The sequence below is a fragment of the Hemiscyllium ocellatum genome, chromosome 26 (genome assembly GCF_020745735.1).
Source record: "Hemiscyllium ocellatum isolate sHemOce1 chromosome 26, sHemOce1.pat.X.cur, whole genome shotgun sequence".
NCBI classification, from domain to species: Eukaryota; Metazoa; Chordata; class Chondrichthyes; order Orectolobiformes; family Hemiscylliidae; genus Hemiscyllium; species Hemiscyllium ocellatum.
In genome coordinates this window covers 1,994,934-2,014,341 of record NC_083426.1, presented here as the reverse complement: position 1 = coordinate 2,014,341, position 19,408 = coordinate 1,994,934, and the positions used below count along the sequence as shown (strand labels likewise).

The window sequence follows — 19,408 nt, the reverse complement described above, 5'->3', positions numbered from 1 at the left end:
GTTTTTGTCCAGTGTGTGCAGGAGGGCTTCCTGACATAGTATATAGACAGGCCTACAAGGGGCAAAGCCACTTTAAATTTAGTACTGGGTAACGAGCCTGGCCAGGTGTTAGATGTGGAAATAGGTGAGCACTTTGGAGACAGCAATCATAATTCTGTCAGGTTTACTTTAGTGATGGAAAGGGATAGGTGTACTCCACCGAGCAGGAGTTACAGCTGGGGGAAGGGAAACTATGATGCAATTCAGAAAGATTTAGCAAGTGTAGAATGGGGAAGGAAACTGCAGGGGATGAGCACATTAAAAATGTGGACTTTATTCAAGAAAAAGCTCCTGTGTATCCTAGTAAGTATGTACCTGTTAGACAGGGCGGAAGATGTAGAACGCGTGAGCCGTGGTTTACTAAGGAAGTGGAATCCCTGGTCAAGAAGAAGAAGAAGAAGGCTTACGTTAGGACAAAATGTGAAAACTCAGGGGCTTGAGGGTTACAAGGAAGTCAGGAAAGACCTAAAAAGGGAGCTCAGAAGAGCCAAGAGGGGACATGAGAAGGTGTTGGCGGATAGGATCAGGGTTAACCCTAAGGCTTTCCATAGGTATGTCAGGAATAAAAGAATGTCGAGAGTTAAATTAGGGCCAATCAAGGATAATAGTGGGAAGTTGTGTGTGGAGTCAGAGGAGAGAGGGGAAGCACCAAATAAATATTTTTCGACAGTGTTCACTATAGAAAATGAAAATGTTGGCGAGGAAGATACAGAGATACTTTCATCTAGACTAGAAGAGATTGAGGTTCACAAGGTGGAGGTATTGGAATTATTACAGAATGTGATGATAGACATGTCCCCTGGGCCAGAATGGATCTATCCGAGGATCCTCTGGGAAGCAAGGGAAGAGATTGCCGAACCTTTGGCATTGATCTTCAAATCATCATTGTCTACAGGAATAGTGCCTGAGGACTGGAGGATAGCAAATGCGGTTCCCCTGTTCAAAAATGGGAGTAGAGACAACCCTGGTAATTACAGACCAGTGAGTCTCACTTCAGTTGTTGGTAAAGTGTTGGAAAAGGTTATAAGAGATAGGATTTATAACCATCTAGAAAAGAATAATCTGATCAGGGACAGTCAGCACGGTTTTGTGAAGGGTAGGTCGTGACCAAACAGGTAGATGAGAGTAAGCCGGTTGATGTGGTGTATATGGATTTCAGCAAGGCATTCGATAAGGTTCCCCACAGTAGGCTATTGTACAAAATGCGGAGGAATGGGATTGTGGGAGACATAGCAGTTTGGATCAGTAATTGGCTTACTGAAAGAAAACAGAGGGTTGTAGTTGATGGAACATGTTCATCTTGGTGTCCAGTTACTAGTGGCGTACCACAAGGGTCAGTGTTAGGTCCACTGCTATTCATCATTTTTATAAATGACCTGGATGAGGGCATGGATGGGTGGGTTAGAAAATTTGCAGACGGCACTAAGGTCGGTGGAGTTGTGGATAGTGATGAAGGATGCAGTAGATTGCAGAGAGACATAGATAGGATGCAGAGCTGGGCTGAGAGGTGGCAAATGGAATTTAATGTTGGCAAGTGTGAGGTGATACACTTTGGACGGAGTAATCGGAATGCAGGACTAATGGTAGGATTCTAGAGAGTACGATGAGCAGAGGGATCTCGGTGTCCATGTACACAGATTCCTGAAAGTTTCTACCCAGGTTGACAGGGTTGTTAAGAAGGCATACGGTGTTTTAGCTTTTATTAATAGAGGGATTGAGTTCCGGAACCAGGAGCTTATGCTACAGCTGCACAAAACTCTGGTGCGGCTGCACTTGGAGTATTGTGTGCAGTTCTGGTCACCGCATTATAAGAAGGATGTGGAAGCTTTGGAAAGGGTGCAGAGGAGATTTACTAGGATGTTGTCTGGTATGGAGTGAAGGTCTAACAAGGAAAGGCTGAGGGACTTGAGGCTGTTCTCGTTAGAGAGAAGAAGGTTGAGAGGTGACTTAATAGAGACATACAAGATAATCAGAGGGTTAGATAGGGTGGACAGGGAGAGCCTTTTTCCAAGTATGGGGAAGGCAAACACGAGGGGACACAACTTTAAAGTGAGGGGAGATAGGTATAAGGCAGATGTCAGAGGTAGCTTCTTTACTCAGAGAGTAGTAAGGGTATGGAATGTATTGCCTACAATGGTAGTAAATTTGCTAAGTTTAAGTGCATTTAAGTCGTCATTGGACAGGCATATGGATGTAAATGGAATAGTGTAGGTGGGATGGGCTTCAGATTAGTATGACAGGTCGGCGCAACATCGAGGGCCAAAGGGCCTGTATTGCGTTGTAATGTACTATGTTCTATCACTACAAATTGTGGGGTGATAGATTTAAGACAGATGTCAGAGGCAGATTCTTTATTCAGAGAGTGGTCAGGGCGTGGAATGCCCTGTCTGCTAATGTAGTCAACTCAGCCACATTAGGGAGATTTAAACAATCCTTAGATAAGCACATGGATGATGATGGGATAGTGTAGGGGGACGAGCTGAGAATAGTTCACAGGTCGGTGCAACATTGAGGGCCGAAGGGCCTGTTCTGCGCTGTATTGTTCTATATTCTATGTTTTATGTTCTACAATCCATGTGGTGCCCATCGGTCGCAAAAAGTCAGGAGATTCCACATGCTCCCTCTCCATGGACAGACAGGACAGCATCTCTGATTGGGCGGCACTCTCTTAGTACTGCACCGGAGTGTTGCTGCTGGTATTAATCTGTACTGTCAACCAGCTGTCCAACTCACTGAGCCAACCAGGAGTATCAGATTCCTGACCGCGCAAGGGAGTTGGACTGCAACTCATGGATGTTCCTAAGTAATTACTGCAAGAAGTGTTTGTTTTGTTTTATTGAGTGACATTGTTCAGATAGGAAGGCCATCTGTTGAGGTATTGTTGGCCTGTTTTACCATAATCACAGCCAATCCTGAATTAAGGCCTACTAACCTGTCTAAACATTTAACAAGATTATCATGCTTCCAGGATGGAATCAATGGTCAGTCTTCAGGTATCTTAATGATTCTGGAGTTTAACATGTGACGTAAGTCAATTGAACAACTACTGTGTGATCATGTGATCGGATGAAGCTATGGGGATTGGGTCCAAGAATTAACTTTCACAATGCTCCCAGAAGCTAATTCAAAACACCTGGATCTCTTTGACTTGCCCTGTTGTTCTTTTGATGAGGAAAAGAAAAAAATATAGCTTGCAATTTTTTAGATTTCTTGTGCCAAAACATCTCAAATTGTATCAAATTATTAATTTTGGACAAATGTGGAGATAAACATTTCAGCACATCCCACAAATATCAATCAAATGGTAATAAAGTTCCTATGTATTTAGATAGAGGGAAATGGATCAGGGTGAATTTTCAGTTTTTCCTACACCCCTCTGCGTAATTTCAGTTCCATGAGTTTTGAGAATGTTCAGCTAACTCAACCAAAGGCCCTTTCCTTGGTTGCACTGTCCCCTCAAAAGAATATTATAGACAATTGCAACAATAGTCCAGGTCCACTCCGAATGAAACTTACGAATTGATCTTAGACAAAGAATAAAACCGAATTCCAAACTGGACACTGATCAGTATTATAGAGTTATATAGCCCAGAAGGAGGCCATTGAGCCCATTTTACATGTGCTGGTTCTGGCTCTTTAAAGACTTGTCCAGTTAGGATCCACTCTCCTGCTTACTCCCCAATGCTCTGAAAGTTTTGCTTTTCAGGTACTTCTTAGATTACATTTTAAAAGTTACTTTTGATCCTCTCCACTGTTTCAGGCAATGGGGAATCTCAATCATAACAACTTGCTGTTTGTAAAATAAATCTTCCCCTTATTTAATCTTTGGGTCTTTTGCCAATTATCTTAAATCTGTAATCTTCAATTACCAATGCTTCTGCCAGTGGAAACAGTCACTCCTTATTTACTTTCATTAAAGCCCTTCATAATTCTAAATATCTCTATCGAATATCCTCCTAACCTTCTCTGTGTTGTGGAGAATGATCCCAATTCTCCAGTCTCTCTGTAACCAAATTCTGTCATCTCTGGAACCAATCTAATAAATCTCTTACGCTCCCTCTCCAAGACTTTGACATCCACCCCAAAAATGTGCTGGTCAGAATTGTACAAAAAGATGTACTAAGACGTAACCTTTTTTTAACATGTTCTGAGAATGTGGCTTTCCTGGTAAGGTCCAACATTGATTGCTCTTGAGAGGTGTTAGTGAGCTGTCTATTGAGATGCTGTTGATGGAACCAGTGTTTGTTTTTACTGTTAAAGGTAACCAGTAAATGTTTAAAAATTATTTAGTAAAATTTCTTTTCCCTTTAGAGTTGTTGCTTCTACTTATGAAGCCCAGGTTTTTGTGAGCTTTTTAAAGTAACCTCATGTTTCCATTACTACCTTCACAGGTTTGATTTGCATACAACACTGTTCCTGCAACCAATTCCTGCCCCCATAGAATCACGCTATTTAGTTCATATTGCCTCTCTTTATTTTCATTTCACAACTTAAACTGTTAACAGGAGCTATCTGATCCCCTCACTCTGATATGCAGTAAAAAAAATTGCCAAAATTGCTGTGGCAAAATCTTCCAAGCAAACCCCAAAGGAAAAGGTTTGAAGACAATTATGTTCCATAAAACCAGACTTGTCTAAGCATATTCCTGAGGGGGCTGTCGCAGTGAGTGTAGATACTGTAATTGAGAATTTTCTGTTGTTTAAAAAGCACAAAATGTGAAACAGTTTGGTGTTTCTGTGTTGCAATTTCAATTAAAGTTACTGCTCCAAGTGTCACTGAGCTAATGTGTATTTGCTGTATACTGTATCCAAGAAATGGAGAAAGGGTTGGATTCTCCCTTCCTAACCCTCTCCCTCCATTCCCTTCTAGAGATGGAGGCAATGACTCAGCATGGAAGAGATTGGACTGTCACTGTCCTCCTACGTTATGGAGAATTGATTGTTTACACATCAAACCAGATTTCCCTTCACTTTACAATGAGTAACATTCCAGCACCATCAGGAAAAGTGTCTTTGTGAACCAACTTGATATTTATTTTGGAAGGAGCTGCATTGATTTTACTGTGCATTCGGAGAGAGAGACAGAGGGAGAGAGAGAGAGAAAGTGTGTGTGTGTGTGTGTTGAATGGCAACATACTGTCACAGCTGAAGTCCTCTGAGCACAAGTTACCTTTTTGCAATGTGATGAAACACTCCCCAGTCACGTCCACCAGGGGTTGAAGAGATGATTCGTAGCTTGATGCAACACACAAATAGTGCAGGCTAACGCAGCCCAAATTCAGAACTGAGATCTTGCACCAATATTCCTGTGGCTTCAATCAATGAAATCAGTCAAGTGAAAGACAATTTGGACTGGAATTTGATGCCTTTGTCTGAGTCAGAATGGATGTGGAGAGCTTTATCATTGGTCGCCGGGTTTCAATTTTAGGATTCTCACCTACAATCCCACTCCAACAAAACTGCCAGTAAGGGATGAGAGTGTGGGATATTGAGCCCGCACATAGCACTCTGGCTTCTGGCTGCTCCATTACTGGGGTGGGCATTTTAGTGGGGCAGAAGAGTCGTGAACCAGTGGGGACACCTAGACTGGAATGTTGAAAGGTAGATTGGAAAAGCATTTCGATGGTTGTGATGACACCTTTATTTTAAACTATTTGCAAGTAAATGGAGTTAATGCCTCAATCAGATCAGCTATGACCTCATTAAATCATGGAGGCGTGAGGGGCTAAATGACCTACTGCTCCTTCTAATTTGCATGTTTGGATATGCTGATTATATCTTTAAAGTTTTGTGTGGCTTAAAGCAGATTTTCAATATCTGATTGCCAGTAGGGCTGTGTCCTTGACAGAAAAGGAAAAATTATATTGACCAGCATTGTGTAAGGATTCAGTTACATTTGACTCTTTGTTCAAGTGGATACAGTTCTCTTCTGCATTTTATACTGTGGACAATCAGTTATACATATGTGCAGGGGATTCTGTGACTAGATATCATTTTTTTTCTGTTAAATTCATTCATGTCTTGTCATGACACCCTGACACAGACTCAGAGTCACACAGCATGGAAACAGACCCTTCGATCCAATCAGTCCATGCTGAACATCATCCCAAACTGAACTAGCTCCACCTGCCTGTTCCTGGCCTATATTCTCCAAGCCTTTCCTATTGGTGTATTTATCAAAGCATCTTTTAATAGTTCTAATAATTCCACACATGAACCACCATCTGTGTAAAAACTTTGCCTGTCATGTCTTTTTTTAAATCCTTCTCCTGTCACCTTAAAAATATGCCTCCAAGTCTTGAAATCTCCCATCCTAGGGAAAACTACCATTAACCCTATCTATACCCCTCATTATTGAATAAACTTCAATCAATTACCTCTTAACCTTCTACGCTCCAGTGAAAAAAGTCTCAGCCTTTCCAGCCTTTCCTTATAATTCAAACCATCCATACCTGGCAACGTCCTGATAAATCTCTCCTGAACCCTCTCCAGTTTAATAATATCTTTCCTATAACTGGGCTGACCAGAACAGGACACAAAATTCCAGAAGAGGCCTCACCTATGTCCTGTACAACCTCAACATGACTTTCCAACTCCTATACTGTACAATGAAGACAAGCTGCTGAAACTTTACAGTATCCATTAGAGTCGAAGAATGTGATGCTGGAAAGGCACAGCCAGTCAGGCAACATCAGATTCGACATTTGGAACATGTGCTTATCAGCTTATGCTCAAAATGTCGACTCCCATTCATCAGACGCTGCTTGACCAGCTGTGCTTTTCCAGCACCACACTCTCGGCTCTGATCTCCAGCATCTGCAGTCCTGCCCTTTGGCCCAACAAGTCCACACTGACCTTTCCAAAGAGCAATCTACTCAGACCCATCCCCCTACATCTACCCCTTCACCTAACACTACGGGCAATTTAGCATGGCCAATTCACCTAACCTGCACATTTTTTGGACTGTAGGAGGAAACTGGAGCACCCGAAAGAAACCCATGCAGAGACGGGGAGAATGTGCAAACTCCACACAGTCGCCCAAGGCGGGAATTGTGAGGCAGCAGTGCTAACCACTGTATCACTGTGCCACCCAGGATAGAGAGGGTAGAAGTGGAAAGAATATTTATTCTTGGTTGTGGGGTCTCGAACCAAGGGAGACAGTCTCAGAATAAAGGATAAACTATTTAGGGTGAGATGAGGATGAATTTCTTCCCTCAGAGGAGGTGAATCTTTGGAATTCCCTATCCAGAGGGCTGTGGAAGTTCAGCCATGGAGAAGGTTCAAGGCAGAGATTGATAGATTTCTAGTTACTGATGACATCATGGGATACAGGGATGACATGGGAATATGACATTGAGTTAGATGGTCAGTCATGATATAGAATGGCAAAATAGGATCAAGGGGCTGAATGAACTACTGCCACTCCTACAGATTGATTACTGCTGCCACTCCTATTCTTCAATAATGTATCACATAAAACGTATTTGTCAGAATCTATCTACTTGGTCTCTTTAAATTGAGGACCTTCTCATCGATGATGCCCCAAGGAGAAGAAAACTATCTTTCCTTATTAATCCAAATATTTAATCATACTGAAATAGTCCATTAAATCTCATCTGCTTCGCAGTTCCAATATAATCTGTGCCTGTCTTTCAAGCCTCTCCCCATGACCTCTAGGTTTCTGTCTATTGCATTGCAATCTACACGGTCTCCTCTTGATGGTTTTAGATTAGATTCCCTACAGTGTGGAAACAGGCCCTTCGACACAACAAGTCCACACCGACCCTCCGAAGAGTAACCCACTCAGACTCATTGCCCTAGCCTATATTTATCCCTGACTAATGCATCTAACACTATGGGCAATTTAGCAAGGCCAATTCACCTGACCTGCGCATCTTTGTGATTGAGGGAGGAAACACAGCACCCGGAGGAAGCCCACACCGATGTGGGAGAATATACAAACTCCACACAGACAGTCGCCCAAAGCAGGAATTGAACCCAGGTGACTGGCACTGTGTGGCAGCAGTGCTAACCACTGAGCCACCCTCAACAGACTGGGATTGGATAGCTCAGGTGGCTGGACAGCTGGTTGTAATGCAGAATAATGTGGATAGAGTGGGTTAAATTCCCACGCTAGCAGAGGCTACCATGACAGACTGTCCTTCTGAACTTCTCCCCCTCTCTCCTGAGGTGTGCTGATTCCTCAGGTTAAAGTGCCAAAAGTTCTCTCTGTCTAATGGGGGATTGTTAGGCTCTGACTTTACCTTTACCATATAACCGAGTGCTAAAAACAGCTCTACCTGTTGCTGAGCCAGTGCCTTGCATAATTTTACCGTAGCTTTTTTTTCGGATTACTTTTGTTATTGAAGCCAAAAAACTAATGTCCATTTAATGCCTTTAGTTACCTGAATTTGCACTTTCAGGGACTTGGTGAATTTGAGCTTTCAGATTAAGTATTCCCATTTTCATGAGAATGCATATTCCTTCCTCTCTGTTTTCCAACCACAGAGGCATCATCTTGCTACTTTCAATTTTCCCCGGTATTGACCTGTCCATTCTGCTCACTCTACCTTTGCCATTTTTGTGATTTTCTATCTTTGCCAAATTCACTAATTTGATGCCGTCAACATATTTAACCAGTCTTGTCCAAAGCCAATTTAAACTTGAAAATAATAGGCAAGATCGTATTAACTCCTATACAATCTGCTTGTACTTCACACAAAAGAAAACTTTTCACTCTACCTAGGTACGTGTGAAAATAATAAATTAAATCAAAACAAAATAAAAATGTTCTACTCCGCTCAATTTGAGACAGACAGTGACTAAAATCTAAAGTACATCACCTGAAAAGATGATGGAGATAGATTTTATTACAGTCTTCAGGTGAGCATCCTATAAGTGCTTGAAGGGAAAAGACTAGCAGGACTGTGAGAAAGGGGTCAAGACTGAGACTAGTTGAGTTTCTCTTGCAGAGAGGAGAAAGTGAGGTCTGCAGATGCTGGAGATCAGAGCTGAAAATGTGTTGCTGGAAAAGCGCAGCAGGTCAGGCAGCATCCAAGGAGCAGGAGATTTGACGTTTCCTGAAGAAGGGCTTATGCCCGAAGCGTTGAATCTCCTGTTCCTTGGATGCTGCCTGACCTGCTGCGCTCTTTCTCTTGCAGAGAGCCAGCATGCATGTTTAGGGCATTCCTTCTGGGTTTTAGCCACTCTGTGGTTCTATTTAAACCCAACTCTTGATCCACTGTGTCACCCAATATTCCACACTTTCTGTTCTTTTTCTTTAAACATTACTTGTGCGAACGATTTTTCATAATCTCAGTGACATCCTACTGAATCATTTCAGTAGATCCACATTTACTTGATTGTCCTTTCTCCACACAGTCATTACTTCATAAACAGGATTACATTAATTAAAACATCAACCCTGTAATAATTCCTCACTGCCCATCTTTGATTAAGCCTTAGGAAATTCAAAGTGCTTGTTCATTTACTCTGAGTGTTTGCCCACAACTGATGTCAGACTAACTGACCTACCTCTTCACTTCAGCCTGACAGGAAGCATTACACCAGGAATGTAATAGTTAATCGTACAATTTAAGATCCTAAGGGCCACTGACATATTTTACCAGCACTTCCTATATATTGCTACTTCAATATCTCAGGGACTACATCTACCAACCTTGAGTTCTGGTGATTTTTTTTCTCAACCACTTATTTTCATACAGTAAATTGATAATAGTTTTCCATGTGAGACCTTTACAGTAAGCTGAGATAAGAGATTCTTCATTTGTCAATAAAACCAAAAGAGCTGGTGATGCTGTAAATCAGAAACAAAAGCAGAAGTTGCTGGAAAATCTCAGCAGGTCTGGCAACATCTGTGTTCTGAGGAAGGCTCACTGGACCCGAAACTCTGATTTCTCTCCACAGATGGTGACAGACTTGCTGAGCTTTTCCAGCAATTTCTGCTTTGGTTACTTCATTTGTCACTCTGGGTTGGATACAGACTGAAGGTGAAAGTATTGCAAAGAATTGCATCACCCAACTATTCCAAGTGCAGGTTACAGAGAGGAATATGATAGTGTTCAGCAATCCAGATGGCTAAAATAATTATCCAGTGAAAGTGATTTTTAATTCTATTGTGAGAATTTGAATTCAGTTTAATAAAATCTAGAAATTAAAAAAAAACTGCTGGCATTAGAAAGCTGGACCCTAATGCTTTTGGATTGTCATCAATAAAACCCAGCATCATCTACAGAAGAATGTGTAGCCTGTTTTTGACTGCATTTTAACACCAGCTTCTGCATTGCCTTTGAGTGTGGTTCCAGCCACACCCCAGCTTTGGGTAAATAAAAATGAATAAAAAGGCAATGATGTTTCAGGGAGAGCTCTTTCTCAGCTTGGAATCCGCACAAATCCCAAATCCTGATTTCTATCAGATGTGACATTATTAGACCACAAGCATGAGTTATTTATTTATATATCCCATTCCTTTGGTTGATCAAACATTTATTTGGGGCTCATTACTTCAATAACCTACTCCAAACATCAATCCCTACATTTGTTCAATGTCAATTTTACCTCACTAGTAATCATTTATATATGATCCCTCATTGGTGACGACCAATCAGAGACAGTAACATTAGTTTTGCCCTTTAAATGAAATCTGTTTTAAGACACATTTCATTGCAGTGCACCCCACGGTCTACCTCCAGCTAATGGCGTGACATCGCCTCTATGATGCACACTGTGTGCCTTTAGACTGGCAAGTTCCCACTTACCACCAACTGGGAAATGTAATAATAGTGAAGCAATTCATTCAGGTTGCTTGCCAAGTACAGCTACATTAAAAAGAAGCATATTTTGGGAACAGGGTGTATTCGCACAGATTGGTATGATAGAATGAATGCAATTCAAAGCAAAGTTAATGAGACCCAGACTAAACAATAAACAATTTTCTACGTATCACCATCTGTGCCACTGTTTCACAACCAACACTACTGTGCTGAAGTCAGCAACCCATGTTTCAACTGGACACTGTGGCCTTCTTATCCACCATTCTCCCCAAGTGTATAACCCAGACACAGAAATCTAATTTCCTGCTGGAGTTTCTGCCCAGTATCTGGTTGGACTGGTGACTGATCTACTGGGGATTCAGACAGTTATGGTCTTCACTGATCGCTGGGATTGTCTGCTGGAAATAATATCCAGAGCAAATCACTGACATTCAAAAAGGAAACGCTCAGGAGAGGCTGAAAAATATTTAACAGACTCATTGTTTTGGACTGAAAACTGATCTGAAAATTGACAACTCTTATGAATGAAGATGTGAAACTTTGTATTTAATGTGTAGCTGGATTTGTCATTTCATAATCGAGAAGGGAATCTCCTTCACTACATCCAGGAAAATTTCCCTACATCTTTTCTGGGGGAGTTAATACTCTAATGGTATTATTGACAGACAATTAATCAGAAACTCAGCTAATATTCTGGGGATCCAGGTTTGAATGGTAGGTGGTGGTATTTGAATTCATTAAAAAATGCCTGGAATTAAGAATTTGCTGATGACCATAAAACTATTGTCAATTGTTGGAAAAACGCATCTGGCTGACTAATGGCCTTCGGTGAAGGAAATTTGCCATTCTTACCTGGTCTGGCCTACATCTGACTTCAGATCCACAACAATATCATTGATCTTTAATACAATTGGCACCACATCCACAAGCGTCCACTCTCTTCATCACTGATGCTCAATAGCAGCAGTTTATGCAATCTACAAGTTGCTCTGTAGAAATTCACCAAAATTCCTGAGCTAGCACCCGCCATAACCGATGACTACTCCCAACTTGAAGGAAAGGGCAGCAGATACATGGGAACACCACTGCCTACAGGTTCCCCTCCAAGCCACTCACCATCCTGACTTGGAAATATATCGCCATTCCTTCAGTGTTGCTGGGTCAAAATCTTGGAATTCCCTCCCTAAGGGACATTGTGGGTCTATCTACAGCACATGGACTGCAGGTGTTAAAGAAAGTAGATCATTCCCACCTTTTCAAGGGGCAACTAGGGGCGGGCGATAAATGCTGGCTGGCAGTGAGGCCCACGTCTTGAGAAAAAATTGTCATGGGTATCGTGAGTGGGCCAACGAGGCCAGAAATTGAATGAGTTGTCTTTTTTCACAATTCCTTAAACACTTAGTCCTGCCCAATATTTCCACTCCCGGAGAGCAATGTTTTCTGGAGAATTTCTGCACTGGAGCTGGTCACTCTTTGATATCTTGCTCATGTTGTTCATTTTCACATGTGGACTAAGAAAATATCAGTGTAGGAACAAATCACAACCTGTTCCAGTCTTAGCTACACTGAAAATTCGGATACACTTACTTCCTAGCAGGGGTTCATAGACAGGAATCAGTGACCCCCGAGGTCAGGTAAAATGTACCCATGTTGGACCGTTACTCCAGCTGTGAAACTGGCTGAGGTTAACTAACCCAGTATAGACCAAAGACCAGAGCTGGCCCTTCTCAGCTCAGTGTGGATCAGCACCACAGCAAATGACATATTCTCTGGTTTAGCCACATTCAGTGCAGTTCCTGTGCAGAGTGGAATAGAGCTAGTTATAATTTTCACAACTCAATCAAAAAGTTTTCAAAAAAGGGAACAATTTGTTCTATACTAGAATTTAATCAGCTTATTGCATCGTGGAATGATATAGTACAACAAAAGGTCATTTGGTGCTGTGTTTTACCCTCAAAGGCCTGCAATACTTTCCTTTCAACCACCAAACCCATTCCCTGTTGAAAATTACTGCTGAACCTGCTTCCCCTGTCTTTTCAGGCAGTACGTTCAAGGTCACAGTCAGTCACCGAGTCGATGCCTGTCCTCGTCCTTTCTCCAGGCTGGTCAAGTTGATATATATAACAGAAAAATATGTCGGTGTATCTGAGGGATATGGGGAAAAGATGGAGTTGTGGGATTGAGGGAAGAGAGTTTGTGGGTGGAGTCTGGAGGGATAGGGTAAACTTATCCATGAAACTGGAAGATGTATTGGGTCCAAGAACCTTTCCTGTTGTGAATGCTGGCTGCACTTCTTTCATGGCCATCATCATGGTCCCACTGCTTTCCCTGTCATCATTAAGCCTTCTGGTGCCTCTTTAGAATACAATGCGATTTAATTCTAAGTTAGGTCAAGGATCCTCTTTGTTCATGTGATGGTTGTACTTTGAAATCACCATCAACACTCCTGATAGCTACACGGCCATCTGTCCTGCTGGCGTTGATGCTTTTGGTCAGAGGAAAATTCAGTCTTTTTCTGTCGCTTTCAGTGGAAACCATTGTGGAACTTGTGATATTGCCATTTAGCAATAGAAGCCATATGTTGGCAGTCAAAGATACTAAATACTAAAGAGTACTTTAGAGTAAAACAGTGTCTTTAAACTGCTTTGAATTATTTTGTCCAGCTTTCTCACAGAAAATTCTTTCACTGCCAAGGCATCACCAGGACTGACTGACTGAAGACAGAGTTGGGATAAAGGGGGCATTTTCAGAATTGCAACCTGCAACTAGCAGACCTCGGCAAGATACAGTGCTGGGGCCGCAATTATTTACAATATATATTGATGATTACAAAGAGTGAGGTACTGTTGCCAAATTTGTGGATGATACAAAAGTAGATGGGAAGGCAAGGGGTGAGGATGGTACAAAGAGTCTACACAGGGATACAGACAGGGTTCAGTGAGGGGCAGAAACTTGCAAATGGAATGTAATGTAGAGAAATGTGAGGTTATGGAATTTGGAAGGAAGAATAGAAAAGTTGATTATTATTTAAATGGGGAAAGACTACAGAAAGCTGCAGCACAGAAGGATTTCAGGAGTCTTTGAAGATGAGACATGAAAAGCTTGTACCCAAGTTTAGAGGGTAATAAGAATGGCAAATGGAATACTGGTTTTTCCTTCAAAGGCAACGAGCAGGGAAGTTTGTCAAAGCGATACTAAGCATTGGTTTGACCACAGCAAGAATACAGTGAACAATTTGGGCCCCTTACCTACGGGAAGATAGACTGGCACTAGAGGCAGCCCAGAACAGGTTCACGTGACTGAAACCAGTCATGGAGGGATTGTTTTACGAGGAGAGGTTGAGGCGGTTGACCCGGTTCTCACTGGACAAGGTGACTTTATAGAAACATCTAAGATTCTTTGGTGGCTTGCCAGGGTAGATGCTGAAAGGTTGTTTCTTTTTGTGAAAGACTCTAGGACCAATGGGAATACTCTCAGTTGAAGAGGAGTTAGCTCATTTAAAACAGACATAAGGAGGAGTTTCTTCTCTTAGAGGGCAGTGAATCTGTGGAATCCTTCTGCAGAGGTCTCTTGAGGTTGTTAAGTACAGTATATTTAAGGCTGAGATAGACAGATTTTTAATCAGAAGGGAATCGAGGGTTATGGAGAAAAGGTGGGAAAGTGGAGTAGGGGATGCTCAGATCATCCAGCATCTTATTGACTTGACGGGCTGAATGGCCTACTTCTGATCCATATCTTATCATTCAATTTCACTTTGATTCCCAACCCATAATCAATATCTTGTCAAAGGGCACTGATGGGGGAAGCTGCTTGGAGAAAGTATCAGAGACTTTATGGAACTGTATCTCAGCAGCAGCAGACTGCATCCTCCGTATTGGAGACCATAAAATTACATGACAGGTGGCTACTGGGGGAGTATATGAAATCTTGTTTTAATCAGGCACCACTGGCAAGGCAAGCAAATTGCCATTGAAATGAGTGGCTTGCTCGACCATTTTGGAGGGCAGATAAGAGTTCTTGCTCTGGGTGTGAAAGTTCCTATAATCCAGACCAGTTAAGGATGGCTGATTCACTCCCACAAAGACCTGAGGAAACCTGATTTGGTTTCTGCAACTAACGGTGATAGTCCATTGTGGGTGGAATCTCATCAGGGCTTGAATGGACAGTGGTGGGAAAATCCCATGAGAATTCCAGAAGCAGCTCTCTGCATCCTTTCTGACTTTCACAAGTGGCGAGATGAATATCTTCCTCAGCAGAGGCGTGTTGCCAGTTTGAGGGGGACTAGCACTTGTCATATGCTTTATTAACACCTCAACTCACCTTCTGAATATTCAGCTTCCCATATTACCAAATTTGCCTAGCAAACTTGACGTTGACAGTTCTCGGCATAGAAATCAAATTGGGTACCTGGTGACCCTCGCTGTTGGAAACTAGGTACTAACATCTCAGGGCACTGGCCACACATACACTGCACCCAATGATGTTAGCATTCGACATGTGCGGCACGGTGGCTCAGTGGTTAGCACTGCTGCCTCACAGCGCTAGGGACCTGGGTTTGATTCCACCCCCGAGTGACTGCGTGGAGTTTGCACATTCTCCCCGCGTCTGCATGGGTTTACCCTGAGTGTCCCCCGTTTCCTCCCACAGTCCAGGGATGTGCAGGCTCGGTGGGTTAGCCATTGCAAATGCAGGGTTACTCGGACATGGTAGGAGGTTTGGATCTGAGTGGAATGCTCTTCAGGGTGTGGACTAGATGGGCTGAACAGCTTGCTTCCATACTGTAAGGATTCTATGGCATGTGCCAGACCATAGCAACCTTCCTGTCACATTTCTGGAGGCCACTTAGAGGCCACTCTGCCCTTCAATGCTGCCCCTTGGACTGCCCCAGTAACTCTCACTGTAATGCTGCAACAACTACACTGTGAACCCCCAAATCCCCCCAGCCCAGGGACTGCGCCAGGCTGTATCTCCATGTGGGATTGTCACTCCCTATCAGAGCGCTCACTCTCACTCAGTCTCACTCCATCCCTGCATTTCTGCACATCGCCCCTCTCAGTCAGAGATGCCAGGCTCCCACAGGGCTGCAACTAAAACAGAAACTGCTGGAGAAACTCGTACGTCTGGCAGTATCTGAAGAAGAATCATTGGACTGGAAATATTAACTCTGATTCTGTCTCCACAGATGCTGGGGGGAGAAGGACAACAGGACTGTACTCCACCCCTTCAGCAGGACCTTCATGTCTGTGCCCACACGAAGGGGTGCCTATTTATCCCCTCTGCCGTGTTTGCAGCAACTGTGGAGGGCAGCTCCAGACTGACAGGGCTTCTCTGGGTGCTCAATGGGCCTTTAAACATGGCACCAGCAACAGGGCTGTCAGTCCATTGCAGGACAGTTTGGCAGTGCCAAGTTATTCTGCATATAGAACATGGCGGAATGGGTAAGAGGTCAGACAAGAGAAGCACCCTAGGGCCGAGGTTATGGTTAATGAGATGAGTTTGATAAGATATGAGGCGAGGTCTCACAGCAAAATACATTCCAGAAAACTCAATTCAACTTGCACTTAACTGAGAAAACACAAGGTTCACTCTATGGTCACCATCACTGAGACTAGCTTTCAACTGCAGGCTAATTGATTGTTTGAGTTTAGATTTCACCAGCTGTGATGGGAGGACTCCAATCCATGTCCCAGAGTGTTACTCTGAACGTCTTTATTCCTTATGCAGTAACATTACCATGGCACCATCATCTCCTCATTTCAATACCCCCAGCTGAAAATCTTTTGAAAATCAGGAGCAACAATTTTGTTTTCCATCTCGGCGATTTGAGGATTATGACATGTTTTGAACTTCAGCAAACTCCCCATTTTGCTAACTGATTGAACTCACCTGTTATAGCATCTCCCATTGAACTCTGTCCTCTAGCCTCTTGGGAGGATGTCTGTTGTGGGAATGCTGCAGTATCTTCTCTTGACAACAAATAATCTTTTGCTCCTTCACTCCCATCATCTGCAACAAAGAATGAATCCTTTGTCACAATCAATCATACTCAAAACACACTATCCTATCGTGACCTTAAAGGTCTTAAAATTGATAAATCTCCTGGCCCCGATGGGCCACATCCTAGAATTCTGAGAGAGGTGGCTGAGGAAATAGCAGAGGCATTGGTTGAGATCTTTCAAATGTCACTGGAGTCAGGGAAAGTCCCAGATGATTGGAAGATCGCTGTTGTAACCTCTTTGTTCAAGAAAGAATCAAGACAAAAGATGGAAAATTATAGGCCAATTAGCCTAACCTCGGTTGTTGGTAAAATTCTAGAATCTATCATTAAGGATGAGGTTTCTAAATTCTTGGAAGAGCAGGGTCGGATTAGAACAAGTCAACATGGATTTAGTAAGGGGAGGTTGTGTCTGACAAACCTGTTGGAATTCTTTGAAGAGGTGACAAGTAGGTTAGACCAGGGAAACCCAGTGGATGTGGTCTATCTAGACTTCAAAAGGCCTTTGATAAGGTGCCACACGGGAGGCTGCTGAGCAAGGTGAGGGCCCATGGTGTTCGAGGTGAGCTACTGGGATGGATTGAGGATTGGCTGCCTGACAGAAGGCAGAGAGTTGGGATAAAAGGTTCTTTTTCGGAATGGCAGCCAGTGACAAGCGGTGTCCCACAGGGTTCAGTGTTAGGGCTGCAGCTGTTCACATTATATATTAATGATCTGGATGAAGAGACTGGGGGCATTCTAGCGAAGTTTGCCGATGATACGAAGTTAGGTGGACAGGCAGGTAGTACTGAGGAAGTGGGGAGGCTACAGAAGGATCTAGACAGTTTGGGAGAATGGTCCAGGAAATGGCTGATGGAATTCAATGTGAGCAAATGCGAGGTCTTGTACTTTGGAAAAAAGAATACAAGCATGGACTACTTTCTAAACGGTGAGAAAATTCATAAAGCCAAAGTACAAAGGGATCTGGGAGTGCTAGTCGAGGATTCTCTAAAGGTAAATATGCAGGTTGTGTCCATGATTAAGAAAGCGAATGCAATGTCATTTATCTCAAGAGGGTTGGAATATAAAAGCACCGTTGTGCTACTGAGACTTTATAAAGCTCTAGTTAGGCCCCATTTGGAGTACTGTGTCCAGTTTTGGTCACCACACCTCAGGAGGGACATACTGGCACTGGAGCGTGTCCAGCGGAGGTTCACACGGATGATCCCTGGAATGGTAGGTCTAACATATGAGGAACGGCTGAGGATTTTGGGATTGTATTAATTGGAGTTTAGAAGATTAAGGGGAGATCTAATAGAAACTTACAAGATAAAACATGACTTGGAAAGGGTGGACGCTAGGAAATTGTTTCCGTTAGGCGAGGAGACTAGGACCCGTGGACACAGCCTTAGAATTAGAGGGGGTCAATTCAGAACAGAAATGCGGAGACATTTCTTCAGCCAGAGAGTGGTGGGCCTGTGAAATTCATTGCCGCAGAGTGCAGTGGAGGTCGGGACGCTAAATGTCTTCAAGGCAGAGATTGATAAATTCTTGATGTCACAAGAAATTAAGGGCTACGGGGAGAATGCGGGTAAGTGGAGTTGAAACGCTCATCAGCCATGATTGAATGGCAGAGTGGACTCGATGGGCCGAATGGCCTTACTTCCACTCCTATGTCTTATGGTCTTATGGACCACATTTCTGTTTGTAGCTGAATTAGTTGCTGTGTTTCCACCATTACAACGGTGACTGTGTTTACTGACCAGCTTATCAATTGTAACCAGGATGTGGAGGGGCCGGTGTTGGACTGGGATGAACAATGTTAAAAATCACACAACACCAGGTTATAGTCCAACAGTTTATTTGGAAACACTAACTTTCGGAGCGCTGCTCCTTCATCAGGTGGTTGTGGAGAATAAGATCATAAGACACAGAATTTATAGCAAAAGATTACAGTGACATGTAACTGAAATGATATATTGAACAAATCTCGATTGTTGTTAAGTCTCTCATCTTTTAGAATGAGTTGCTGGTTTTGGTTCATTAATATGTAAAAGTTCTGGAATTTACATATCCAGGTTAGTTCAATATATTATTTCAATTGCGCGACACTGTAGTCTTTTGCTATAAATTCTGTGCCTTATGGTGTTATTTTCTACAACCACCTGATGAAGGAACAGCACTCCGAAAGTTAGTGCTTCCAAATAAACCTGTTGGACTATAACCTGGCATTGTGTGATTTTTAACTTTATCAATCGTAATGCACTTTATGACATTCCTGCTGTAGAAATGACAAGTTCATTTGTTTAATTACAGTCCATCAGTCAGTCTGTGGGTGAGGTAAGAGAGGATAAATGATTGGAAATAGTCTGTGGTTGGATGAATCCTTTTAATGTTATGGTTCAAGTTGAAGACTAGTTTGGCTGCCAAGGGGAGTTGGGGGGAGGGAAACGCAATCCATACTAAAGGCTCTCTGTCCTTGTGATATTAATGTCAAATCTCTGTGTGAAGTTTAAGATTCAGTGAAACTCAAACCAATCCGTGTTTATTTTCAAGCCTCGCTACTTCTGCAGCAATACAAATACCTCAATAATATATTAACA

The 19,408-nt window shown here is 42.7% G+C and overlaps 1 protein-coding gene across 2 annotated transcripts in view; it reads right to left on the bottom strand.

Annotated features, from left to right (window-relative positions):
* mdfi (MyoD family inhibitor) overlaps positions 1–19,408 on the bottom strand; it is a 91,695-nt gene that overhangs the window by 36,302 nt on the left and 35,985 nt on the right. For both annotated transcript variants that reach the window (XM_060845188.1, XM_060845189.1), the window contains exon 3: positions 16,718–16,837. In XM_060845188.1, the coding sequence (XP_060701171.1) occupies positions 16,718–16,837 (120 nt within the window). The remainder of the gene's footprint in view (positions 1–16,717; positions 16,838–19,408) is intronic.